General features: G+C 47.1%; 2 protein-coding genes across 2 annotated transcripts; both read left to right on the top strand.

The window, feature by feature from the left end:
• Window positions 1-420: 420 nt before the first annotated feature.
• Window positions 421-1841, top strand: LOC110732217 (G-type lectin S-receptor-like serine/threonine-protein kinase At4g27290). Its single transcript, XM_021912134.1, has one exon. The coding sequence runs from the start codon at window positions 536-538 to the stop codon at window positions 1487-1489; it is 954 nt and encodes a 317-aa protein (XP_021767826.1). The 5' UTR covers window positions 421-535; the 3' UTR covers window positions 1490-1841.
• LOC110732792 (glutamine-dependent NAD(+) synthetase-like) lies at window positions 1574-4555 on the top strand. Its single transcript, XM_021912798.1, has 5 exons — window positions 1574-1634; window positions 1751-1811; window positions 3027-3332; window positions 3510-3733; window positions 4250-4555. The coding sequence occupies exons 1-5, from the start codon at window positions 1574-1576 to the stop codon at window positions 4369-4371; spliced, it is 774 nt and encodes a 257-aa protein (XP_021768490.1). The 3' UTR covers window positions 4372-4555.
• Window positions 4556-27636: the final 23081 nt, after the last annotated feature.

The raw sequence follows: 27636 nt of genomic DNA, 5'->3' as shown, positions 1-27636 counted from the left end.
GCCCTGACTTCTAGGTGTAAGTATTTAGTAACATGTTAAGTTACTTTTCCAACAAAAATAGAACACTGACATCTTAGTGACATAAGTGAGCACAAATTAGTTTTGGCAGTGTAAGAAAAAATAAAAAAAGGGTCAAAGATTGTGTTATAGTGACAAAATTTTCCACTGAAGCTGACTATTCCGAATTCAGAAATACCATAAAATCTTTAGTTGTTATCATTTGCAGAATATATGAGCTGAATTTTATTTCAACATTTTTTTAATATATGCGAGGCTGGATGAATAAAGAAACAAAAACGAGATGTCCGAAATGGGACTTGCCATCTCGTTTTGAATTTATGATCCATATGGAAAGCACTTGAAGGCTTGTAGCAAATTCATTAGCTTTATTTTACTGACTTGTTTTGGTTTTGTCTTGTAGTAGTTGGACTAGGAAAGTTAGCAGTCATTTCTTGCTCTTTACTCATCTTTCTTTTCTTATAATGAAGGAAAATCTTCCAGTCAATACTTTCTGAAGGCTATCAGTAACGTTACTATGGTGAGTTATCGCCTGCTCTTTGTTTTATGGTTATTATCATCCATGTCTTCTCAACTATTTATCTCATATTCGCTTGAATTAATTAACTCAACCCACCCTTTGAAAGATGGAGACACTTTGGTTTCGGCAGGTGGAAATTTTGAGTTGGGATTCTTCACCCCTGACAATTCTGATAGAAGGTACCTTGGAATCTGGTACAAGAAAATTCCTGTGCAAACTGTGGTTTGGGTAGCCAATCGGGAGGTGCCACTCGAGACTCTTGTGAGTTCTTCAGCAGCCATGCTTAGACTCACTACCGGGTCAGTCCTTGAGCTTGTCAATGGCACAGGTGCTGTTGTTTGGGAAACCAACTTGACAAGAACTGTGAAGAATCCGGTTGCTGAGCTTTTAGACTCCGGAAATCTTGTCATTAGGGATATGGATGGTAATCATAAAAATGGTGATGGTTTTTTATGGCAGAGCTTTGATTTTCCGTGTGACATCCAGTTGCCTGGGATGAAGCTGGGAAAGGACTTGGTCACAGGGCTTGATCGGTACCTCACTTTCTGGAGAAGTAGCGATGATCCTTCACTAGGAAGCTATACATATCGTCTTGATTACCATGGTTACCCGCAACCAGTTCTGATGAAAGGCCACATGGAGCAGTATCGGAACGGACCATGGAATGGAGTAAGGTTCAGTGGTAATCCAAGTCTGAAGCCTAACCCTTACTTCACCTTTGACTTTGTCATGAATTCTAAGGAAACATATTATGTTTATGAACTTCTCAATAACTCGGTCATTTCTCATAGGATCTTGAACCCCTATGGGACCATGCAAAGGCTTGTTTGGAGTGATCATGTACAAGGATGGGTAATGTACTTGACTGCGCAGTCTGATAATTGTGATACATATTTTCTGTGTGGTAAGTTTGGAAGTTGTAAGCCAACTCTCCTGAATGTGGGTGTTTGAAAGGTTTCAGTCCAAAATCACCTAGTGATTGGAATTCCGGGGAATGGTCAAATGGGTGTGCGAGGAAGACCCCTTTGAGTTGTAATGGAGGAGATGGCTTTGTCAAGTATACCAACGTCAAGCTGCCTGATACGCAATATTCCTGGTATAACACGAGCATGAACCTTGATGAATGCAGGAACAAGTGCTTGTCTAATTGCTCCTGTTGGGTTGTTAAATTTGTTACTCTGAACTTCAACTTTAATTTGGGCACTTTGGTAGGCTATAATGTTGTGTTTATGCTATCATCGATATTCGATATGTATCAGCATATTATCACAATGTGGGTATTGTTGGATTAAAGAGAGTAAAAACCATGTTTTTTTTGGAGGTTCATCAGTTTACTCCACAAGGAGGTTGTGGCCTACAATGTTTGTTTGCCCACAAGTGGGTTGTGGAGTAAACCTTTTATGTCTATTTTGTAAGGAAAATCAGCCTACTCCACAAGTAGGTTGTGGCCAACAAAGAATGCCCACAAGTGGGTTGTGGAGTAGACTTTTTCATGTCTACATACATTCATCTTTTGGCATTTTTCCTTCATCTCTTGGATTCTCTTGTAACTCCCATTAAAGTGGATGTTTATGGTGATTTAATCAACTTCTTTATTTTGATTTAATCACCCTTTGATGTCTACATTCATCCTCTTGAAAATCCCATCCTTCATTATATATTTCATGGCTGAGAAAATCAGATTACAAGATATCATCAAAACACATATTAAGCTAAACACATTCCTCTTTTTGGACATGAGTTTATATGACTCCAACCTCTCATCCAAAAGTTCCTTTGTATGAGAGTGGTGTGTTAACCTTAGGGAACGTGCCGACGAATACAATTGAGCACCACGATTGCACCGGAATTTCGTTTTCAAGTCAGTGATTTGTATCACGGTACACCATATTTGTTCCATTGATTATAAGATCAACTTTTCGTTCTTATTGTTTATTTATTTCTCGTAGTCTTAAAAACACCTTATTTTACAACGGATATAATATACTCCCTCCGTTCCAGTTTATGGTTCATGTTTGTGTTTTTTCACGGTATTTAAGAGGTGGGAGGAGAAAATGGATATAATACATTAAAAAAAAGTGAAAAGTACAATTATAGACAAAAATTAGAGAGAGGAAGTGGAAAAAGTACAAAGCAAGTGGAAAGTTCAAGGGTAATTTAAGAAGTTTAATGAATAAAGTTAAAAAAATGAGGGTCTAATGGTCTTTAATACTATCCATAAATAGAAACACGAACAACATTTTGTTCTCCAAAATAGGAAAACAGGAAATATAACGAAGGAAGGAGGGAGTAGCATATAATTTCAGACGGATGTAACATGATACCATAACATTTACTTTTGTATAAATAAAATGAGTTTGCATGATATAAGTACTCGATAGATTTCATGAACCTGCCTGTATGTATGATGATATTTGGATATTATCTATATACACAGGTGCGAGTTGTGAGCAGAAAGTAACTGTAACACTTGATGACGAACTTGCAGATGGGAATGCCTGAAAGAAATTTTGCTCGGGGACTGGACTGATGGCATACTATGTAGCTTCGGGATGCCTGTTATTAATGGATCAGTACGTTACAATTGCCAAGTTCTTTGTATGAATAGAAAAATAATCATGATACGGCCAAAGATGCGGCTTGCCAATGATGGTAATTACAGAGAGCTGCGTTGGTTCACTTCTTGGAAGCATACAGACCAGATAGTGGACTTTCAGCTACCTCCTGATATTGCGGATGCTATATCGCAAACAACGGTGCCCTTTGGTTATGGGTTCATTAAGTTCTTGGACTCGTATGTTACTTTTTGTTTTGCCTTTTGTTGTACAAAATCTTATCGAGCACTCCTCGATGCATTCTTTCATATTCTTGAGATTTTTTTGCCTTTTACATGCAAAGTTGTTCTTGTTGCATGTTATATCCTCGCCCAGATTGCATTTGGAAGTTGCTCAAGCATCTATTTCTTTGTCAGAACTGTTGCTGCTGAAATTTGTGAGGAGCTATTTTGTCCAGATCCACCTCATACTCAGCTTGCCTTAAATGGTGTTGAAATTTTTATGAATGCTAGTGGAAGTCATCATCAACTAAGAAAGCTTAAAGTTCGCATGGATGTTTTTATAGGAGCTACACAAGCTCGTGGAGGACTTTACATGTTTAGTAATCAGCAGGGTTGTGACGGTGGACGCTTATATTACGGTATTTCTTTCGATCAATCAATCAATTAAAGCCTTAATCCCATAAGTGGGGTCGGCTACATGAACCAAAATGATTATTCCGTATAGTCATCCACAAAAATCTTCCTCTTCCATCCCTTACGATCAAATGCTTCATGCTCATGCAAATCCATATACTTCATATCCTTCCTAACTACTTCCAACCAAGTCATTTTCGGCCTCCCTCTCCCTCGTTTAACCCCTCCATGGTCCCTCTTCCACTCTTCGCATTGGTGCACCCTTGAGTCTTCGTCGTACATGCCCTAACCAACGCAGACGATTTTCCCTAAGCTTGTCTGCAATGTCTGCCACATCCACTTTCTTGCGAATAAGCTCATTTCTAATTCTATCTCTTAGGGTCATTCAAAATTACGGTATTTCTTTAATTGACTTTTTACCTACATTCAATCAATTTGATGAAGTGACGATCTTGTACGTATATTAGTAGTGTTTATATAGTTTACCTATCTAATTCTTACCCTCTTGATTAATGTGGCAGATGGATGCTGTTGTGTTGTTGTTAATGGAGATGTGGTTGCTCAAGGCTCCCAATTCTCATTGAAGGATGTGGAAGTTGTCGTTGCTCATGTGGATATTGATGCAGTAAGTTTGAATGTTTGATTATTTAAAAAATATAGTCTTTTTGTTATCAGGCCGATTTGCCTCTTGGGTAATAGAAGTTGTATGACCTTCATGCTTGGTTTTTTTTTTTTTTGAAAAAAAATAAATAAATGTTGGTCATGTGAGTATAATGATAGTATTATCCTTTTATTTTCTTCCAGCTATGTCACATATTTTGCTTGATTGCTCTTATTTGATCATAGTATATATTCATCACAGATTGCTAGCCTACGACTCTCCTCAAGTAGCTTTCAGCAGCAGCAGGCGAGCGAAAAAGTAGCAGTCCCATTTATTGTAGCTCCTTACAAGCTTTGCCAATCATTCCACTTAAAAGAACCTATTTTATGTCCACTCAAGGTTAGCCCATCTTCTATTCAAGTAAAATGGTGATCAGAAGTGTTTGGGTCCAATTTAGTCCAATTGGGCCTAAGCACTAAATTATCCAATTAAAAGCCCAAGGTCAAGGTTCAACTCTCCAATTGTGCTAAAGTCAAAGGTCAGCCCACAAAACAAGCCAATTGGGCTAAGGCCCAACCTCTCCATGTATAATGAGGTATAAAAGCCATCATATTGATAGATTCAAGGGGAGATTCATTCTGATTCATTCATAGATTCATATGTTCATTCATATATTCTGATATATTCCATAAAAGCCTCAAGCAACAAACTCTCTTGCATAGTGTCTTCTTCTTACACATTGTACTGACTTTAGCATCGGAGGGGCCTTCCTCAGCAACACCCCCGAGGCTAGTTTACGTGTGTTTACTGTGCAGGAAACCTTCGGCCCAACATAACTTGGACCGAATCCAGCCTTCTCCATTTCAGCGGACCTTCGGCAAGGTCCCATTGTTTTCACCCGAAACAATTTGGCGCCGTCTGTGGGGAAGACTTTCAAAAATCTTTAAGCCAAATACCTAACCAAGATCATCTTGCAATTATCTTAGCAGCAATGGCTAAGAACCGCAAGAGCAAAAGCCTCCGTCAAGGAGCGGGCGAAAAGCCTAAAACCCCTACACCATCGCCCTCGCCGGACCGGAACTCTCCCAAGGGTGCCGGCTCGGGGGAGGATCATACAAGGAGGATTCCCTATCTCCCGTAATTCATGACTCTCAATATAGGCCGGGCCACTCTCGGTCTAGCAGGGGTGAGTCCGATCATAGGACATATTCAGTGTCCCAAAGCCAACCATCGGCTGCGCGCCCTCATTCCCACACTCGGCCGAGGACCCCTTTGACGGGGCCCAGCTCGGAAGAGGTGGCAAGAGCGCTGGCAGTACTCATGGAGGCGATAAGGGCACAAAATATGCCACCACCTCGTGATCGAACTCCTCCGCATACCCGGCATCAGCGGAGGAAGTTAGACCATGATGGTGGGAAGCTTCCTTCCTTCCGGGAACTGGAAGAGTGGGAGGAGGATTCTTGGAAAAATGAAAAACAGAGGAAAAAGAACCCTCATTTTTTAAAAGGATCCTCATCCTCAAGACCAGAAGCGCATAAGAGCAGCAGCTCAGCTTCTCGGCCAGAATCTACTCACCGAGAACCTGAGACTGTTCGCAGAAGCGTCCTTGACCGACTCGGCGGCCAGGAACCGAGCGTGCGTAGTCGCCTCTCGTTCCCTGCAGTCGAGGCCCAGACTTCCCAGCCAGGGACGAAAACCACTCCTACCTCTCTAAGAGGGCGGAGCGCGGTCCCTTCGGCCAGGAACAAGGGCAAGGCCGTTATGCTACCCGCTAGTTCACCATTCGAGCAATGGATACTAGAAGAGCGCGTACCCACGGTTAAAATACCGTCGCACATCACATATGACGGGACCACGGATCCGAAGGATCACGTGGCCTCGTATGAGACTCATATGCATCTTTGCCCCAGATCCGAGGCGACTTGGTGCAAATATTTCCCAACCACTCTCAAGGGGGTCGCGCAAGCGTGGATCTCCAAGGGAGTAAGGCAAGGCTCCGTAACAGGGTGGGATGATCTGTCCTCCAAGTTCAGGAGCAAGTTTTCCACGGCAAACCGCCGAGAGAAGACTACCGCAGAGCTCATGAGTCTGCAACAAGGGGAAACCGAAAGCCTCCGAGACTACTTGACCCGTTTCAGTAACGAGTCATCAAGCGTCTCCCAGCTGGACCAGGGGCTAGCCGTTTTTGCAATGCAGAATGGCCTTCAGCCAGGAAAGTTCCTAGACTTCATGGTCATGCGTACCCCGCAGACCTTGGAGGAAGCTCTTAGTGCTTCGGATAAGTTCATCCGAGCCGAAGAATGGAACAAAGCGAAAACCCAACCTCAATCCGGGGAAGGGAAACAGAGGCAAATACCCTTGTCTGAAGGCCAAGGCCATAAGGCAAAGGGAAAGTCAAAGGCCCCGGAGCAATCTTTGGCCAACGACCCAAAGAAGGAAAGATTTGCCTCATACACAGGCAGATACGAGTCCTACACTCCGCTCTCTCTTCCACGCGCCAAAATTTACAGCGTGACGAAGGAGGAGCAGAGTTACCGAAAGCCGAGACCACTCCCAGAGTGGTATCAGCGAAAAAATAAAAATCAGTGGTGCGAGTTCCACGAGTCTTTGGGACACAACACTGAGGAGTGTATCCAACTGAAGGACCAGATAGAGGACATGGTCCGGAAGGGATACTTGAAAAAATACATCGCGGATCACCGCGAGAAAAAAGAATCCGAGAGGTCAGCAAAGGACCCTCGGCAGGACCTCGATTTCCCCCGGAAAAACAGTAAAAAGCCGGAGGGGAAATTCCCTCCGATCAATGTTATCTCGGGAGGAATATACTCTCGGAGGGAGCACAAGCGCCACCTTAGAGCTTTGACTCACCAGGTGAACAACGCTGACATTCAATCTCCCCAGTCGCCGGTGCCGAACATGACGTTCACAGCCGTCGACTGCCGGGGGATTACATTCCCTCATGAGGATCCGTTGGTGATCATCGCCACGGTGGCCAACCACGACGTCAGTAAGGTCCTTGTTGACGGTGGCAGTGGAGCAAACATTCTGTTCCGAAAGGCCTACAATCAAATTAAGCTGAAGCCCAAGCACCTTACGCCGGTACCCTACCCGGTATCCGGGTTCAATGGGGCTTCAACTTATCCAGATGGGAAGGTGACACTTCCTGTCACCATCGGTTGCGATGAGGCAGCCCGGAACGTCATGATTGAATTTTTGGTCATCGACGCTCCTTCAGTGTACAACGTGATTTTGGGGAGACCCATAATTCACGAGATCCAAGGGGTCGTCTCAACTTATCATCAGCTGATGATTTACGTCTCAGACGCCGGCTTCCCCGAAAGGATACAGGGCAACCAAAAGGACGCCTGAAGGTGCAACTACCTCAAGCCATCCAGTAGTCGCCCGGATGACGACAAGGATGAGGAGGAGAAAGAAAAAGAAAGAGAGCCAAGCACAAAAAAGCCGAAAGGCCTAAGTGCTTCGGCCCAAGGATCTGTACCCAGAGGTAAAGGGCCCGAAAGGGAAAAGGCTAGCTCCTCAGCTGAGCCGCAAGACTCAGAGAGCTAGCCGAAGAACAAAAAGACTGGGACACCTGCTGACATTGGCAGCAGACCAGATTATGAAGAGTCCAATCCATCAGCAATGGACATGGACCAACAGACTGAAACAGTTGAGTTGGCCGAAGGAGACGCTGAGAAATGTGTAACAATCGGGATGGACCTTGATCCGAACACCCGTTGCGAACTTATTCAGCTCCTTCGGGATAACAGAGATGTGTTTGCTTTCTCGGCAGCTGATATGCCCGGGATAAGTTCAGACCTCATCTCCCATAAGCTTAATGTTGACCCGACGTGTCGACCAGTTAAGCAAAAGAAGCGGAATTACTCCGCCAATAAGAACCGAGACATCGCAGCCGAGGTCAAAAAATTATTGGAGGCAGGATTCATCGAACCTTGCCAATATCCGGAATGGCTGGCAAATGTGGTGATGGTTCAGAAGCCCAATGGTACCTAGAGGATGTGCGTTGACTTCACGGACCTAAATAAGGCTTGTCCAAAGGGTTTTTATCCCTTGCCGAGGATCGATCAGCTAGTCGATTCGACGAGTGGCCATGCCTTGCTTAGTTTCATGGACGCATTCTCGGGGTATCATCAGATCTTTATGCACCCCGACGATCGAGCAAAGACAGCATTCGTCACGAACGCTGGGGTGTACAATTACAAAATGATGCCCTTCAGATTGAAAAATGCGGGGGCAACCTATCAAAGGCTGGTGGATCAAGTTTTCGCCGATCAAAAGGGCCGAAACATGGAAGTCTATGTTGACGATTCGATCGTCAAAAGCAAAAAACTAGAGGACCATGTAAAGGACCTGGCTGAAACTTTCGCCACCTTGAGAAAGCATCAAATGAAGCTGAATCCGAAGAAGTGTGTCTTCGGCGTGAAGTCAGGGAAATTCCTGGGGTTCATGGTCAGCAAAAGGGGGATTGATGCCAATCCCTCTAAAGTCAAAGCGGCGCTCGACCTTCCTGAGCCGAAAACGAAGCGGGATGTTCAGCGGCTCACCGGAAGAATGGCAGCCCTCTCGAGGTTCATTTCCAGAGCTTCGGATAAGGGGTTACCTTTCTTCAAAGCCCTGAAACTCCCGAAAACAAAAGAGCTCGTTTGGGAGGAAGAGCAAAAAGACGCCTTTAAACAGCTTCGGGAGCATCTGGCTCAACTCCCAACGCTGGCTAGCCCAGCTGAAGGAGAAACTTTGTACCTATATGTGGCCGTTAGCCCAGCCACCATCAGCGCAGTATTGCTGAAGGAAGAGAGTAAGAGTCAGCAACCGATCTACTTCGTCAGTCATACACTGACGGATGCCGAGACTCGCTATCCTCTACTCGAGAAAGTTGCTTTCGCGGTAGTAGTAGCTGCTCGGAAGCTGAGGCCCTATTTTGATTGCCATCAGATAGTGGTCTTAACTGATCAGCCGTTGGAAAAAGTTCTCGGCAAGGTTGAAAAATCTGGTAGGCTAGCCAAGTGGGCTTTTGAGCTCACCGAATTCAGCATCAGCTACCGTCCGAGGGCTGCCATTAAGGCTCAAGCTCTAGCGGATTTCTTAGCCGAATGCTCATACCAAGAAGCGCTAGACAGTGAAAAGAAAGTCTGGACCGTGTTTACGGATGGGTCTTCCACCGAAAACGGTTCGGGGGCAGGAGTAGTGATAACTTCTCCCGAAGGCAAATCCTTTGAGTATGCACTAAAGTTTTCTTTTAAGGCCTCGAACAATGAAGCCGAGTATGAGGCAGCAATCGCCGGCCTAAAATTGTGCATCTCCTTGGAAGCCGATCATGTCTGCTTAAAAACAGACTCTCAGCTAGTTGCATATCAGATCAGTGGCAGCTACGAGGCCAAAGAGCCCTCCATGATAGCTTATCTTGCCAAGATCAAATCAGTCATTGCAGAGCTGAAAACTTTTGAGGTTCAGCTGATCCCAAGGGGTCAGAATACTCAAGCCGATGCACTCTCCAAACTTGCTAGTTCATCTTTTACCGAGCTGAACAGATCTGTATATGTAGAAGTGCGTCGAGAGAGAAGTGTCGACGAAGCACCTGAAGTGTGCTGCGCTGACCCAGAGCCTAGTTGGATGGACCCCATCCTAGCTTTCAAGCTTCGGGGAGAAACTCCTGAGGATAAAGCTTTGGCCTCCAAGATGAAGAGAACCAGTTCTAGGTTCATTGTCTTCAGGGGGGAACTTCTGAAAAAGTCCTTCTCAGCCCCATTGCTGAAATGCGTGGGACCAACAGATGCAGATTATATCCTACGGGAGATTCACCTCGGCATCTGTGGGAACCACATTGGGGGAAGAACCTTAGCCCACAAGGCATTGAGGGCTGGATATTACTGGCCCACCATGATCGCAGATGCTAAGGAGCTGGTTCGGAAATGCGAAAAATGTCAAAAATACGCTCCAGTTATCCATCAGCCAGCAAGGGATCTTCAGCCGATCCTTAATCCACTCCCGTTTGCCCAATGGGGACTGGATATACTGGGACCATTTCCAGAGGCTGTGTACCAGAAAAAATGGCTGATAGTTGGTGTCGACTACTTCAGTAAATGGATCGAGGCCGAAGCAGCCTCGAACATTACAGAGCAAACTGTCAGAAAATTTATCTGGCAGAATATCATCACTCGCTTTGGCATCCCGAGAGTATTTGTCTTCGATCATGGGAGGCAATTTGATAACTTACCGCTGAAGCGGTATACAGATCAGTTCGGCATCAGACTGGCATATTCAGCGGTATGCCACCCGCAAAGTAACGGACAAGCCGAAGCTGCAAATAAACAGATCTTAAATGCCCTCAAGAAGAGGGTGGAAGATCAAAAGTCCAAATGGCTAGAGGAGCTCCCTGGAACCCTTTGGTCCCTTCGGACAACTGAAAAAGAGGCAACGGGCCACTCACCTTTTGAACTGGTGTATGGTGCCGAAGCCGTCCTTCCAGTGGAAATTGGCTCTGAGAGCCTTCGAGTGCACCACTTCTCGGCTGAGAATGAGCGATTGATGAGGGAATCTCTTGATTTCCTCGACGAAGTAAGAGACTCAGCCCGAGATAGAATGGCCGCCTATAAGCAGAGAATCAGCAAATTTTATAACCGAAGGGTCCATGCAAGGCCTCTCAAAATTGGAGACCTTGTCCTTCGGAATGCTGCTGCAGTTCAGAAAGGCCGAATCCATGGGAAACTCTCAGCTGCATGGGAAGGACCTTATGAAATTTATGATGAGCTTCAGCCAGGGACATACCGCCTTCGGCAGTTGGATGGAACTGAGTTGAAGAATCACTGGAACGCTGATGTACTGAAAAAATACCATGTGTAAACCCTTCGGGGCAGAACAATCTTTGTAAGTACATTTTGAACTAATGAAAGGCCTTGGAGCCGCCATTTATATAAATGTCTACAACTTTTTATCCTTTCAAAATTTTCTTTGTTCTATCTACTCTTTAAGGGTTTTTTATTCAGCCTCGTCTGAAACCTTCGCCTTCGGGTAACTGGGTTTCAGATTGCTGACAAAACTCGTCTTTTTAAAGAACACTGGTCTTTCAGCTGAAGTCAAACTTCAGTAAGACTTGTTCTCCAAAGACATGAGTCCATGGACAACTCTGGGATATTGCCTTAACTGAGCCTTGTATCCCAGAGAGCCATTATCCGAAACATTGCCTTAAGTTGGCTCTGTGTTTCGGGTATCCATTTTTCAAAGATAGAAAGAAAATCAAGGATAACAGCAACAGTTGAAAATTTTTAAATCAGCCTCGTCTGAAACCTTCGCCTTCGGGTAACTGGGTTTCAGATTGCTGACAAAACTCGTCTTTTTAAAGAACACTGGTCTTTCGGCTGAAGTCAAACTTCAGTAAGACTTGTTCTCCAAAGACATGAGTCCATGGACAATTCTGGGATATTGCCTTAACTGAGCCTTGTATCCCAGAAAGCTAATATCCAAAGCATTGCCTTCAGTTGGCCCTGTGTTTCGGATATCCAACTTTCAGATGAAGTCAATCTTCAGTAAGACTTGTATCCCAGAAGCATTGCCTTCAGTTGGCCCTGTGTTTCGGATACCCATTTTGAAGAAGTGAAGAAATTGCTTATTCAGCTGAAGTCATACTTCAATTTCTGAGGGGGCAGGAAGCACTATCAGTGCAAGTATGTTCGGCAGAATTGAAGAAACAGAAACAGTAAAGCATTCAAAAATAAAGCAACTGAAGAAAAGAGCATCAGATTAATAATTCATGCTCTAAAATTGAGCTACAAGTTCAATTTAACAGTATCGGCAGCCGCCCACAAGCGGAAAATAACAGCTGCCGAAATACGTACATAAGCAAAAAAAAATAAAACTGTTGTACGACAAGGCAAGCTGAAGCAAAAAAAACAAGGCAAAAAATTCAGAAAGCGGCAAGTCTAAAGTTAAGCACATGATGAACCGCAAGATTCTGAAGACGACTGCCCGAGTTCCTATGCTTCAGCCTGAGGATCAGACTGATCAGCGTAGAGCCCCATGGTGGCCTCAGCCCCAGCAGCAGAAGAAGCGGGCTTTGTACTCTTCCGAGCCTCCCTTTCCCTTTGTTCAGCTTCCAACTCCATTCTCTCAGCTTCCTCTTCGGCTTCCTCAGCCTTAAGGATTTCAGCTTCGGCTGGAGTTGCATACTTCATATGAGGGTCTTCGGGATTCTGGACCCACTCAACACATTTAGACCAGTCCAGCTTCGGTTCAGCATGAAGGCAGACTCTTCGGCATACTCGGAACCCGTTTCTGAAACCCATCTCATATTCCTCTTGGGTATAGACACGGACTTTGAGTAAAGCCTCAGCATCATCCAGCTTCTTCTGGGTCTCCTCCAAGTCTTCCTTGGATTTCTTCAGCTCATCAGCGAGCTTGGAGGAGGAACCTTTCAGCTCATTCAGCTCCTGCTGAACTCGGGAAGCCTTTGTCTGAGCTTGGGCCACTTCGACTTTCTGGGTCATCAGTTGATCCTCAGCCTCATGGAGTTTAGCTCTTTGGGCTTCGGCAGCAGCAGCAGCCTCTGAGAGTTGGACATCTTTGGCCTGGAGCAGCTCTTCAGCAGCCATTCGGCTGGCTTCAAGAGCCTCTAGACGTTGCTGCACTTCAACTTGTGCAGCAGCTCCTTCCTGAATTCGGCTCTCAACAGCAGCCTTGAATTTGGAGACGTCCACTCCCATATGCTCCTGGAGGAATTTTTCCCCTTCCATCAGTGGGGGAAAAACTTCCTTCTCCATAGCGTCGCAGAAGGTTTTGAGGGCTTCAGCAGCTCTTTTCTCATACTCCTCACCCTTCTGCTGCTTCTCTTCAGCTGCTGCTTGCTTCAGCTTAGCAAGCTTTAATTCCTCTTCAGCCACCTTTTTGTCGTGCACAGCAGCGTCTACCCTATCTTGTAGGGTATCTATCAGCTCTACAGTGAGAGTCTGATTGTGCACGAACTGAAAACAGGAAGACAAAAAAAAAATAAATAAATAAAAAATAAAAAAATATATATAGAGCTGAATTTCAGAGGAAATGAAGACAAGGAAAATTACCTGCATCATCAGCAGTTGGTTAGACCTGGCTGGGTCAGGAACTGATCTGCTGGATTCGCCCATCCCAGCAGTGGCCTTCAGCGACCAGATCCTTGCCCTATCTACTTCGGACATGCCAGCAAAATCGCCGAAGTAGGCTGCAGCTCCTTCTCGGTTCTGACCCCATATGAGGTCCCAGATGTGGTCTGGGATTGGAATTCGGGGGGCCGAGAAACCCATTTCTCCAGATTGCAGAGTCTGGAAAGAAGGGAAGGATGACGATGGAGCTTGATTAGCTTTGGATGGCTCAGCATCATCCTTCTCAGAGGAGTCAATTACTATGACCTCCTCTTCTTCAGGGGTGAGGACGAAAGCCTCAACCTCTCTTGCGATGTCTGCCGTGAAGCCCTCAGCACTGGACATCACGGCATCCTTGTTTTCGTGCTCAGCAGCACTCTTCTTAATTTCTTCTTGGACCCCTCCCTTAGATTCGGGAGTTCTCTGATCCACCTCCATCTCAGGAGGTGGCGGAGGGGTCTTTTGAGGTGATTGGGGTGGTGGTTGGGGAACCCTCGGCGATCCGTTTCCTTCCTCGGGTTCCCTTATTGCGACGCCGATGGTCATCGGCCTCCGCTGAAAGTCATGAGGGCCGATGATGGCCATCCTTCGGCGCCTTTTCAGAAGGGGCTGCTCGTCCATATCTGAGTCTGAAGACTCTCCTTGTATTTGGTCTTCGGGACGAACAGGAGCTTTCCCTTCTCTATGTCTGTTACTCTCTTCAGACTGTAACAGACAGGGGGGAGGAAGAATGTGAGTAAAAAAAAAAAAAAAAGAAGAAGAAGAAAAGAAAAAAGAAAAAGTTAAGTCTGAAAGCTCACCGAGGTCTTCAGCAAAGCCTCGTCTTCTTCAGCTGCTCTAGCTGCAGCTTCGGCTTCAGCAGCTCTGGAGGACCCTTCTCCTCCTTCGCAAGCTTCGAGAACCCGTGCAACCTCTTCGGCTGTGCGGGCAGCTTCAGCTTCTTCGTCCAGCAGCTGAAACCAGGGGTCTCTCTTCTTCCACCAAGGCTTCTGCCTCTGATACAGAGCAACAGCCTCAATTTGGAAGTGGGAAGAGTCTAGATGAACTTCCCTATGCCTCGGCTCAGTGATAGACGGGGCCCGTTCAGTTACAACTCGTTCTCGGTTGACACCAAGACGAGCGTAGTTAATGCCAACGTTGGTCTCGTCCCGCTCTAAAAAGAGGAAAGGGGAAAGGTTAGCTCAGATAGGTTGGCACAACATAAAAAAGCGAAGCGAGAGAAGAAAAAGAGATAGTTAAAAAGCCTCGGCCCCAGCCGAAGAAGCTTACCATCCTTAAACTTTCGGCTGAGGCCAACAGCTGCTAGCATGTTCTCTTGGAAAACGTAATGCGTATCGGGGAGCCAAGTCTCCGGGAAATGCTGCATTCGGCCACTGCCCCCCCGGTTCGGCAGCTTGCCGAAGATATGTTGCTGATCCAGGTTCGGATCCGCCCCGTTATCTGCGGGGGGACCTAGACTTCCCATTTCGGGATCAGGCTCAGCGAGGTACCGGGGAGCGCTGAAGACGCAAGGGTGGCCCGGATCTGTGGGTGCCCTAACCCAAATCCATTGACCTCTCCAGTCCTTGTCTGAAGAGTCGTTTGGCCACATGGTTAGGTATTGGGGCCGGGACTCAATCCGGTACCACCCAGAACCATGGCTTTCGTGCCCACTTTGAATATTTGGCACTAGCCGATGGAGCTTTTTGAAGCAGTGCAGGTTCGGCACGTACTTGAAGAACTTGCAGACCCATAAGTAAGTCATCACCCTTCGGATGCTGGTGGGAGTTAACTGACATAGAGAGATGTTGTAATGGATCAGCAAGTCTCGGACGAATACGTCCAAAGGGAACCTCAGCCCGTACTGAAGCTGTCTCGTGTACACCCCCACATACCCCGGGGGTGGACGATGGATTCTATCGGATGCCGAGGGCATTCGGCACCAGTACCCATCAGCTTCAAAAATGCCGTAATGCAACTCAATTTGCTCGGCAAATCGATATTGATCGGCATTCTCCACCCACCATGAGTAGGGGCGGTTCTTTATCATGGCCGAAGCAACTTCGGCATTCTCCCATTCTGAAAACCCGGGGAGGATATCCCAAAGGACAGCGGGAACTTCATCATCCCGCCCAGAAGCGCTCGGCTCCTCCGTTCTCTGAGGAGGAGCCGAGGAAAGGGGAGTCGCCCTAATCCCTTCAGCAGGGTCAGACTCCGACCTTTGACCATTCCAGGTCCCAATCCTGTTCCTAGGATCGGGAATCGGCCTTGCTCTTCTTGGAGCACGGGCTCTACCTCTAACTCCTCTTGCCATTGATTATTTCGAAGAAAAAAGTCGAAAGAAAAGGGGAAGGAGTTCGAATTCGAAGAAAAATAAACTGAAATCAAAGGAATTTACCTTAATCTGAAGCGAAAGTTGCCGATTTACGAGTTCGTAGTGGCAAGTCTCAGTTTCTAAGCTTAATGCTCGGGGAATTTGCGAAGTTTTGATGCGGGTTCTTGGTTTCTCTCTCGAGAATTCTGGGTTTGTGTTGGTGAATAAGTGAGGAGAGATGACGCGCCTCTGTTTATATCTCCAGGTACGGGATACGAGGAGTCTGCGTTTTAATTTCTCTTAAGTACTCCACTAAATAACCGTTAAACACATGATCTTGTGATTAAACTGCCCATTATCCGTCCAACTTCCACAATCATTAATCGTTGTTATCTCATTAATTACGGTTTATGATTAGGGGATTTTTATCCACCAATCACCGTCTGACAAGTGGACCAACCAGGTTCCGCCACGTGTCCTTCACGAAGGCCAACAGGAGCTTGCCACGTGTCAGTCACAGATACGTCCTCCACGGACCACTTAAGACACGCCACGTGTCCACCCATGCCAAATGGGACAACCGGCCATCAAGGCCCAATTCAGTCTAGAGGCCCGGTCAGCCCTAGGTTTACCTTAAACCTAGAGAGTTGCACGCTTCCCAAGGCTATAAATACTCGATTAATCCTCATTAATCAAGGACCGAATAATTAAGAGATCAAGCAGAGAAGAACAGACTTATTAACAACCGGCTAATCTCGCTAACGACGCAGATTACCAACACTAAGCACTCTCACCTAGAGAGATCTGATTACTTTAATTTCTGTATTGATTACTCCTTAATCAGGTACTAACTTGACCGTTGGAGGCGGAGCTCTCAGGAGTCTCCGTTATTTTGCAGGTACAGGCGTCCGGTTCCAGTCTCGGAATTGTAACTCTCCCGCAGGACATCAGAAAACCCCGAAACATTTGGCGCCGTCTGTGGGGAGAGTACTTCAGAGATGGCATCCAAGTCTGTACCGACTCTAGAAGAGAGGCGTCCCCTAGACGACCCTCAAGTTCAGTCGGACCATGATACCGAAAGTGAATTTGAAGTTGAAACTCATACAGCTCCAGACGGGACCCTACGGGCCCGACGTACCCGTCATACCGAAATGAGGGAACGGGAGTATCTTCAAACAGGAAGCGAGCCAGCAGGCGCACCGCTTGCTCGGCAACAGCCGACTGATGGGTCTGCTCCCATCACAAGGAACGAACTCATGACCTTCATGAGGGGCTTCAAGGGAGAGATCCAAGAGTTGATCAACAAAAAACCGCCTGCTTCAGTCAAAGAGCAGTCGGCCAAAAAACCTTCCACTTCACTGAAGAGGAAGCCAGTTCAAGGGCGAGAGGCGACTCCCCATCCTAAATCTAAGAAGCGGGAGCCGTCTGCTCTTGATTTCACAAAACTCCGTTATCCTACGGGAAATAGGAAACCGGTTCGTCATATTCAGGCGGACGGGTCAAAGCAAACGTTCACAGATGCTCGGCACCTGCTAGAGCAGAAGAAGAGTGACCGATTATCAGAGTCGGCTTCTACTTCAAATTTTCAGGACAGTTTGCGAAATGCCTCTATGAGGCCAACTCAGTCGTACCATGAGAGTCAGTCAGGCGGCACCTCCCGTCAGTCCGGCTTTCATAGTGCACAGGCGGTACCAAACTTGCCATTTGTGCCGCAACAACAATATTTTATGCAGCCACCTCCATTTGGTGGACCTGCAGCAAAAAACGTCCAACCTATGGACTGGCAGCTACGGCTGCTTAGACTTGGTGAACAGCCGACGGCCTTCTCCAAGGAAATTACTGAAGCCGCTCAGCCGGCCAAAGTAAAAAATATTCTAGTAGGCGCCTATGACGGCACTACTAACCCAGAAGACCATCTGATGGCATTCACCAACCTGATGTACCTTCAAGGGTTGGATGATCCCACTTGGTGCAAGTGTTTCCCAGCGACTCTCAAGGGAATTGCACAGCAATGGTTCGGCAACCTGCCGACTAGTTGTGTAAACAGCTTCAGGACGCTTGCTTACTTATTTACCTCCAACTTCGCTATGAACATCCCTGCGAAGAAAACAACCCTTGATTTGGGAACAATTCAGCAGGGTGAAAAGGAGGGGCTTCGTTCCTACATCAGGCGGTTCAACCTGATGAGAATACAGATTCAAGGGTTACCGGATGAGGTAGCTTATACTGACTTTTTTAGAGGTCTCAAAGATGGGTCTACCTTCAAATTTGATTTAGTTCGAAAAAGGGTGGCGACTCTTCAAGAGGCCTTGATTGAAGCAGAAGCCTATATACAGGCGACTGATCTGTGTACGATGAAACAGTCGGACGGGAAGAGGTTCGACAATAGAGAGGAACGACAGAAACAGTCGTCCAACAAAGATGAAAAAAGAAAAGGGGTCTGGGCGGCTGATTCCTCTAAACAGCCGGCCCAGAAAAAGAAAAAAAGAATTCAAACCATACTCCCCAAAGTATGTGTTTAACAAGGATAACCAGTTTATCCTAAAAGAAATAAAGGGACGGCTCTCAATTGAGAAGCCGCTCCCCATGAAGGGTTCTGCGAGCAACCGGAACCAAGACAAAATCTGTGCTTATCATGAGGACATTGGTCATCACACCAATGACTGCATCAGTCTCATGCGGTACCTAGACCGCTTGGCTGATCAAGGTGATCTTGACACTTATGTCAAGAAATCTTCAGGGAACACTTCCTCAAAAAAGCAGTCGGCCAAAAATAATCAGCAGGTCGACAGTTCTGATACAGATGATGCAGTCGTCTACACCATTGCAGGCGGCTTCTCAGGAGGCGGCCCCACTATTAGGGGCAACAAAGATAATATAAGGCGGTTAGATGTAAATTCCGTTCACCAAGAACGACCGTCCAAATATACATTTCCTGAGATTGTCATCACTGAAGAGGATCTAGGAGGAATAAGGGGGCCGCATGACGACCCTCTCGTTATTGAATGTAAAGTGGCCAACCAGAGAGTTGGTCGAATCCTCATAGATACCGGGAGCTCTTCAGATCTCATCAGCAGCAAATGTCTGTCAAAACTGAAATATCAGACGGACTGCATACATCCGGCCTCCCACCCTTTAATAGGTTTTGGAGGAGGAGTCGTCCACCCACTGGGACGAGTAGATCTACCCATCCGCCTGGGAGAAAAAGGGGAAGGACGACACATGGTAGTCCGGTTCCTAGTGGTAGAGGAACTCTCGGCCTACAACATGATTCTGGGTCGACCAACCCTGAATAATTCCAAGGCTGTTATAATCCCGTCACTTATGCTGCTTAAGTTTGAAAGGGACAATGGAACAGTCGGCTCCCTAAGGGGAGATCAGAGGATGGCCCGAGAGTGTTATCTCTCGGATGTCAAGCCCACTGCTATGGCCACTGGGACAAGTGGAGAAAAAACAGACCTTGACAATGTCAAGGAAAGTGCGCCTGTTCAAGAAACAGGCGACAAAAAGAGAAAGGCACCCCAGACTGAGTCCGCAAGAAAAGCAAGAAAATAGCAATCATTGGCAGAGGACCGGCCGGATGAGTTTCGCCCTCAGCCGGCTGGTGAGCATGCGGACCTGATATTAGACGACTCCCATCCTGACCGAACAGTCAAAGTAGGGACGACTGCTCTGAGAAACCTTGGTGACGACTTTCACAACCTGTTGAAAGAATACAAGGACATCTTTGCATTTGAGGTCCATGAAATGCCAGGCATTAGTCCTGATCTGGCAGTACACAAACTCGCTGTGGATCCGAAAAAGAAGCCGGTACGACAAAAGAAACGGAACCATGGTGAAGAAAGAGGTCAGGCGGCAGCTGCCGAAGTCAAAAAATTACTTGATGCAGGGTTCATTCGGCAATGTTACTTCCCAGATTGGGTTGCAAATGTGGTACTTGTTAAAAAGCCGAATGGCACCTGGCGAATGTGTGTAGACTACACAGACTTGAACAAGGCGTGCCCCAAAGACAGTTACCCTCTGCCTAAAATTGATAACCTGGTCGACTCAACAGCCGGCCATGCCTTGATGAGTTTTATGGACGCCTATTCTGGTTTTCATCAAATTCCTTTATGGAAGAAAGATCAGGAGAAGACGACCTTCGTCACTGATCAGGGATTATACTGTTACACGGTCATGCCGTTTGGTCTTAAGAATGCCCCGGCTACCTTCCAACGAATGATAAACACAGTGTTCTTTGATCAGATTGGGAGAAACGTTGAGGCATACATTGATGATATGATTGTCAAGACTAAACTTCAGAAAGATCACCTGACGGACCTCCGAGAAACTTTCGCCACACTCAGGCGGCACCATGTCATGCTCAATCCCAAGAAATGTGTATTTGGAGTTGAGTCTGGGAAATTTCTCGGATTCCTTATCAACCAGAGAGGAATAGAGGCGAACCCTGAGAAGGTACAGGCGGTCATTGACATGCAGTCGCCTCGTACCGTCCGAGAGGTACAGAAGTTAACAGGTTGTCTGGCGGCCTTGGGAAGATTCCTAAGCCGATCAGGCGACAAATGCCTATACTTTTTCCAGGCAATTAAGAAAAAGGCAAGGTTTGAATGGGGGCCGGATGCTGAGGCCGCCTTCCAGAAATTAAAGGTTCACTTGCATTCCTTGCCGAGGCTGGTCAGCCCTTTGCCCAAAGAAAATCTCTACATGTACCTGGCCGTCTCTGATCATGCGTTAAGCGCGGTGCTCCTTGCTGAAAGGGACGGCTGTCAACTTCCGGTCTACTTTGTCAGTCACGTACTGAAAAATGCCGAGTTGAGGTATCCCCTAGTGGAGAAATTTGGTCTTGCACTCTTCATGGCTGTTAAAAAATTGAAGCCCTACTTTCTTGCACATGCAGTCGTCGTGTATACCGACCAACCGATCAAGCGGCCCCTTACCACCATGGAGTCCTCCGGACGAATGATCAAATGGGCCATAGAAATGCAGAGTCTCGAAGTTACTTTCGAGCCTAGAAAAGCAGTGAAGGGGCAAGCCTTTGCTGACTTTATTGTAGAGATGACCCGTCCTCCTGACTCTCAAATTCCAGACCAAGTCTGGAAGGTATATGTGGACGGAAGCTCTACTTCAAACGGTTGTGGAGCAGGCGTCGTATGTCAATCTCCAGAGGGCGACAGGTTCGAGTATGCTCTACGCTTCAGTTTCCAGGCTTCTAACAATGAGGCAGAATATGAAGCTTTACTAGCCGGGATCCGCATGTGTAAGGCGGCAGGGGCAAGGAAAATAGACGCCTGTTCTGATTCACAACTGATAGTGAGTCAGTACAATGGCGAATACGAAGCAACACATCCGGCCATGATCAAGTATTTACAGGCGGTCCGACAAGCAGTCGGCTCCCTTGAGGATTTCCATCTGACCCAAGTGCCGAGATCAGAAAATAACCAGGCAGATGCACTTTCGAAATTAGCATCATCCGCCTCCTCCGATACTCCTCGAACTGTGTTTTGGGAAGTAATGGAGAAGAGAAGCATCGAGGAAAATCCTATTGGAATTCTAGACAGAAGCTCAACCTGGATGGATTCAATCAGGGCATATCTGACAAACGGTACACTGCCGGATGATCCTCAACAGGCGGCAGCACTGAAAAAACGAGCCTCCTGTTTTGAAATTATACAGGGAGAACTTCACAAGAGGGGGCACCTTCAACCCTTCTTAAAGTGTGTTACTCCTGAAAAGGGACGAGAGATACTAGATGATCTTCACTCTGGTTTCTGTGCTTCCCATATAGGTGGTAGGATGCTTGCTCAAAGGGCAAGGCGGCAGGGCTACTTTTGGCCTACTTTGGAAGCAGATGCAATGGAGATGGTGAAAAAATGTGACAAGTGCCAAAGGTTTGGCAAATTAATTCACCGTCCGGCTACTGACCTCACTACCATTCACAGCCCACTACCGTTTGCTAAGTGGGGCATGGACATTCTGGGTCCATATACGCCTGCTACAGGCGGCAGAAGGTATATACTTGTTGCCGTTGACTACTTCACTAAATGGGTAGAGGCGGAGGCTGTAAAGGGAATCAAGACGAAAGATGTAATTTCATTCATTTGGAAAAACGTCATCACTCGGTTCGGGGTTCCCATGTCTATGGTTTTTTGATAATGGTCCCCAATTTGAGACGCCTGTTCTCAAAAGCTGGTTGGGAGACCAAGGAATTGCACATTACTTTGCATCTGTCGGCCGTCCACAAGCAAACGGCCAGGTAGAAGCCTTTAATAAAATCATCTCAGACGGTCTCAAGAAAAAGATTGAACGAGCAGGCGGCCTATGGGCAGATGAACTACCACATGTTCTTTGGGCCATTAGGACGACTGAAAAAGGGGCGACTGGAGAAACTCCCTTCCTCCTAACTTATGGTGCAGAAGCTGTTCTTCCAATAGAACACTACGAGCCGACTCTTCGAGTAATGCTATATGACGAAGAGGCAAACTGGGAAGCCATGCGCCTGGCATTAGACTCACTTCCTGAAAAGAGGGGCAATGCTGTTTTGCGCCATGAGATCTATCGCCTAAGAATGACTAGATCATACAACAAGAAAGTACACAGGCGTCCACTCAAAGTAGGGGACTTTGTACTTAGAAAAATGGAAGCAGTTGGTAGGGGCAATGAGTCTGGAAAACTAACTCCCAACTGGGAAGGACCCTACCGACTCTATGCGGAAGTCAGGGACGGTACCTACCGTCTGGAAACACCAGACGGACAACCGTTGCCTCGAACCTGGAATGTAGATAACCTTAAAAAATATTTCTTCTGAATGATGTAAAGTAAAGAGCTACTTAATAAAGTTTGCACTTACTATTCAATATTGTATTACGAGGGGCATGCCGTCTGTACCTTTACAGTCGGCTACTCTCCATTGAGTTTCACTCTATCTTTAGAGGGGCATGCCGTCTGTTCCTTTACAGTCGGCTACTCTCCATCGAGTATTTTACTCACAATACTTAGCTAAAAAGATTAGGGCCTGGCCGATCCTGTACCTAACAGGCGGCTACCCTTCTTTTACTTAGCACCTACGTTCACCAAGAACTTACCAAGGCCACCGGCCGAATGATCAGACCAGGCGCCAAGCCACCTGATCAAAACTACAAAACTAATTCGACCTGTCCCAACATCATAGCAGGCGTCCGACGGCATCCCTCCGGATGAAATTCGTCGCAGAGAGCAGCTCCCTTTTGGGTGGAACATTGTTCTATAAACTAATTACACGGCACCTATACGACTGTCCCCAAGGGCAACCACGTAGCCGTTTTTGAGACAAAGATAACTCTATCACTAACCAAACCAATGGTAGCAGTTGACATCTGAGTCAGATAACCGCCTGTATTACTTGGGATAAATGCAGGGGGTACCTATTGAGTTAATAGCCAACAAACATTGGCGAATCAAGGGGTCTAGCCGGCCTACGCCGCCTGGTACCTCTACTTCTCAAACAAAAGTGACGGCGACTGAGTAACTCCAAAGTTAACTCATAGTCACTCCTTCAAATTTGGTATGGAACCTAAAAAGTTTGGGTCGTCCGCCTGTTTTAAACAAACAAGGGCACTCGAACCCTTATTCCTACTGGATAACCTATTGAGTTAATAGCTTACATTGGTGAATCAAGGGGTCTAGCCGGCCTACGCCGCCTAATACCTCTACTACTCAATCAAGATTGTGACAAAGACTAAGTAACTCCAATGTTAACTTAATAGTCACTCAAACTTAGTATGGAGCCTAAAAGGTATGAGTCGTCCACTTGTTTTTACTAAACAAAGGCTCTCAACCAATACTCTTGCTAGGTTAACAAATAACGAGTTAAAAGCCAACATTGGCAATAAAGGGAACCAACCGGTACCCGCCGCTTGTTTTCCTACTTAAATTCCTTTGCTACTAGGTAATTCTATTTACTTGGTCAAATTGAATAAAGAGTTCGAATACCGATTGATTAAATGGCCGACTGATCATCTATCCTGGAAACAGACAACCAGTCGTCCAGGGGCATAGGCGGCATACTTACTACTTGTACCTGTCTTAACGTTCGGCCATACACAACAGTCGGTCAAGTGAGCAAATTTCAAATACTTAGACAAATTTGAACAAAAACAAAAACTTTGATTAAAATGAGCCGGCCATAAAAGACCAGCAGAATATTCAAAACCCCGGCCCCCTGGCCGGGTAATTACAAAGCAAACGGCACGCAGGCCGTGAAAAGAAAAAAAATATACTTAAAGCTTAAGAAGGGGGCAGTTCAGTATCAGCAGCAGCCGCCTGGTCAGCACTCTTCTTGCTGGACTCGGCCTTAGCTGCATCATCTTTTGATGCCTTACCCCCAAGTGGCACAAGCGCCACAACCGGCTCTTCCTCCTCCAACGCAACGTCCATCGCCTCTTCTTCAGCAGCCGCCAGGATCTGTTGATTATATATTTCCGAACACTGGCGGTACGTTCTTTCCCATGAGGCAAAGTCGGCACTGGGGAACAGTCGTTCCCAGGTCATGCGTTGGATTTGGGCGGAGTCTTCCACCATCTCCCGGACGAGCTCTTGTTTCTCTTGCTCGGCCTTGTCCGAGAGCTCTTGGGTAAGACTCTTCTCCTGGTTCACCAGGCGTTCTTTTACGTTAGCCAAAGATTTCTCCATGGCTTCGTAAGAGTGCATTTTCTGGCGAAGGGGCTTCAGCTCGGCTTTAAGTTTGGTGACGGTCCCCTCCAGCTCGTCAACCTTCTTTTGGGCCGCCTCTAGCTGAGCCCGAACAGCGGCGGTCGCCTGCGCCTGATAATAAAGAAGATCAATGGTCAGTACTTCATTTTGGGCAATTTGAAACATTGCCTTATCACAGCTGGAGGCGGCCATAGCCTTTGCGGCCTTTACCTCTTTGTTTTTCCGATCAATCGGCTTGCGAAGGCTGTTGACTCGGAGCAGGGCCTAAGTACAAAGAAAAACAGGCGTCAGTTTCCAATCAAAAGAGTTAACAGGCGTCCTGGAACTCAAAAGCTCAAAAAGGTGCTAAGTATACCTCAGCTAGGATCCCTGAAATTCCATCGAGGTCAAGGGTGCCGGCACCCTTGACCGTCTCCCTGTCAGAGGGAGGAACTACTTTAACCATTGACTTGGCTACCTCAACCAAGTCTAGTCCCTGGGGGCCGGCTGCATTAAGCGAAAGGAAAAAACAAGTTAGATCTAATCAAAAAGGAAGCAAGGGTGAGTTTTGACGAGCAAGTGTCCATACATCTAGGCGGCCCCGCCTGGGTTTTTGAAGAAGTGGCCGGCTGCTTCTCAGCCGCCACTGTTTTCCTGGAAGACCCAGGAGAGCTTGCAACAGTCGTCCTCCGGGCCTTGGGGTCCGGCTGTTGCGAGGAAGAAGCCCTTGGAGTGCCAGACTGAAGACAAAAAGAGTTAGTATATGCATAATACAACTAAAAGGAGAAGAGTTTTCAAAGCTTACCAAGGGTGCCTCCTTGCTGGGGGAGTCGGCGTACGACTGCTTCATTAGCGAAACCCGCAGCATGGCCGCCGCAGTCTTAGATGCTGTTATTTTACTCATGGCGTCGGCTGAAAGAAATAAACAGCAAAGTTAGTAAAAATCCCAAGTAAACAAGGCGTGAAAAAACAGAGTATTCGTCAGGCCGGCTACCTCTAGAGCACCGACTGCCGAGGCCACAGGCGGCCAAGAAGTACTCGTCATAGAGCCACTTGAAGCTCGGGACGCAATTTAGGGGTACTTGCTCTCGTACCCCTGAAGTAGAGTTCACCCTAGTCTCTACTTTGAAGAGTCCTTTGTCTAGGATCTCTTTTTTAGCCTTTGGGGGAACAGGCGGCATGCTGCGGCCGCCTGCGAGAAGAGGCGGATCCCTGTTCCACTTGTTAAAACGTTTGTTCAGCTCCGTGTCTGAACTCTCGATAATAAGGAAGGTGTTCCGCCAATCCTTCCATTTGTTTGCCTTACCTCTCGTCATGAGGTAACCCCTATGGCTTGTTAATTGATACCAGCCGGTACCTCCCGACTTAGGGGTCCGGCTGAGATAGTTCATGTGGGCGAAAGCCTCAAAACTTGGCTCCACCCCGTTCAATTCGCACCCGGCCACATAGCCGAGTACGTTTACCCAAGAGTTGGGGGCTAACTGCCATAACCCCAGATCATACCCATCTAAAATCCGCTGAACAGCCGGATGTAATGGGAAGCGCAGTCCAGCTTTGATGGCCGCCACAATAGCAGCCAAAGCAGCCATCACCATAGCTGGTACCAGCCGGCCAGACGACAGTATCTTCTGGATCCGGCACAAACAGTAAATACTCCGGGCCCATTTTGTGGTTAGCAATAAAGCTCGCCACGTTGTCTCGCATGGTTGCAATCCGGCCCCGGGGCACCCTGCAGTAGTAGGGGGCGTTTTCCTCTCTGTAAGAGGCGGACGGCTCTGCCCAATTATCCCCCTTCTCCACTGCATGAGAACTTCTCGCCTCTTGTAGGCGGCTATGTTTTTCTTCTGAGCCAGAAGAACTATGGTCAGAAGAGCTGGATTCGGACTCGTCCCCTGACGAGTCCGAAGAGGACGACTCCTCCCCTCTCCTAGAGGGGCCCGCCTCCTCTCCCTTAGAAGGAGCAGAAGGAAAATTAGACATGTCCACGGTAAGATGAGAAGGGAACACCTTGGTCCCTCTCTCAGAACTGTCAGCTTGACAGTCGCCTCGTTCTACATCTGGCGCCTGGTCAGATGTTTCGCTAAGGAGCACCCTTTGGGAGGAGCCGTCTGAGTTTGATATCATAGCAGTCTTTTTTGTTCTGGCCATCACGTTCTGCATAGACACAGATTCAGTCGGACTTTGTATAAAGGGCAAAGATGGGTCCAGAAAAGGGCAGGCGGCACTCCTAGTCCTAGATTCAGCCGTCCCCGGTGACCGGCTGATCACTAACTTAGGGCGTGTCGTGTGCTTCCATGGTGCCATTTCAAAAAATAAAAAGAAAATTAAGAGTAAGAGAACTGAGTTACCTGAACGGGTGACGGTTGATGAAGTCCTGGAAGTTCGGGTCAGTCGGCTTGTCAGAACAGGCGGTAGGCAGAAAAAGTCCGAAATGTCAGAGCAAGTTCAGGGGTCCGAATGTTTCTCGCAAAAATTCTCAAATGTGAAAATGACCGAAGTCAGCACTTCCTTTTATAGGCAAAATGAGAAGGCGAAGGGTCGCTTCCGAATTCAAATTTGGGCGGGAAAATCTCTCGGCCGTCTGCAAGGTGACACCTGTAAACGGGCCGTCGCCTGTCACCGTGCGACACCTGTCACAGGCGACACGTGACCAGTCGCGTGCCACCTGTGAGGGGCAAATGATTAGGGGATTTTTATCCACCAATCACCGTCTGACAAGTGGACCAACCAGGTTCCGCCACGTGTCCTTCACGAAGGCCAACAGGAGCTTGCCACGTGTCAGTCACAGATACGTCCTCCACGGACCACTTAAGACACGCCACGTGTCCACCCATGCCAAATGGGACAACCGGCCATCAAGGCCCAATTCAGTCTAGAGGCCCGGTCAGCCCTAGGTTTACCTTAAACCTAGAGAGTTGCACGCTTCCCAAGGCTATAAATACTCGATTAATCCTCATTAATCAAGGACCGAATAATTAAGAGATCAAGCAGAGAAGAACAGACTTATTAACAACCGGCTAATCTCGCTAACGACGCAGATTACCAACACTAAGCACTCTCACCTAGAGAGATCTGATTACTTTAATTTCTGTATTGATTACTCCTTAATCAGGTACTAACTTGACCGTTGGAGGCGGAGCTCTCAGGAGTCTCCGTTATTTTGCAGGTACAGGCGTCCGGTTCCAGTCTCGGAATTGTAACTCTCCCGCAGGACATCAG

The sequence above is a fragment of the Chenopodium quinoa genome, unplaced genomic scaffold (genome assembly GCF_001683475.1).
Source record: "Chenopodium quinoa cultivar QQ74 unplaced genomic scaffold, ASM168347v1, whole genome shotgun sequence".
Taxonomy (NCBI): domain Eukaryota; kingdom Viridiplantae; phylum Streptophyta; class Magnoliopsida; order Caryophyllales; family Amaranthaceae; genus Chenopodium; species Chenopodium quinoa.
The sequence above is the reverse complement of the archived record's forward strand: the minus strand, read 5'-3'. Positions and strand labels throughout refer to the sequence as shown.

What these genes read in the sequence shown, in the direction of transcription:
- LOC110732217 (XM_021912134.1), top strand. Translation starts at nt 536, where the DNA reads ATGGTGAGTTATCGCCTGCTCTTTGTTTTATGGTTATTATCATCCATG.
- LOC110732792 (XM_021912798.1), top strand. Translation starts at nt 1,574, where the DNA reads ATGGAGGAGATGGCTTTGTCAAGTATACCAACGTCAAGCTGCCTGATA. An exon ending in CCTGATACGCAATATTCCTG is followed by an intron (nt 1,635 to 1,750) that starts GTATAACACGAG and finishes GCACTTTGGTAG; the next exon opens with GCTATAATGTTGTGTTTATG. An exon ending in TATCAGCATATTATCACAAT is followed by an intron (nt 1,812 to 3,026) that starts GTGGGTATTGTT and finishes ACGAACTTGCAG; the next exon opens with ATGGGAATGCCTGAAAGAAA.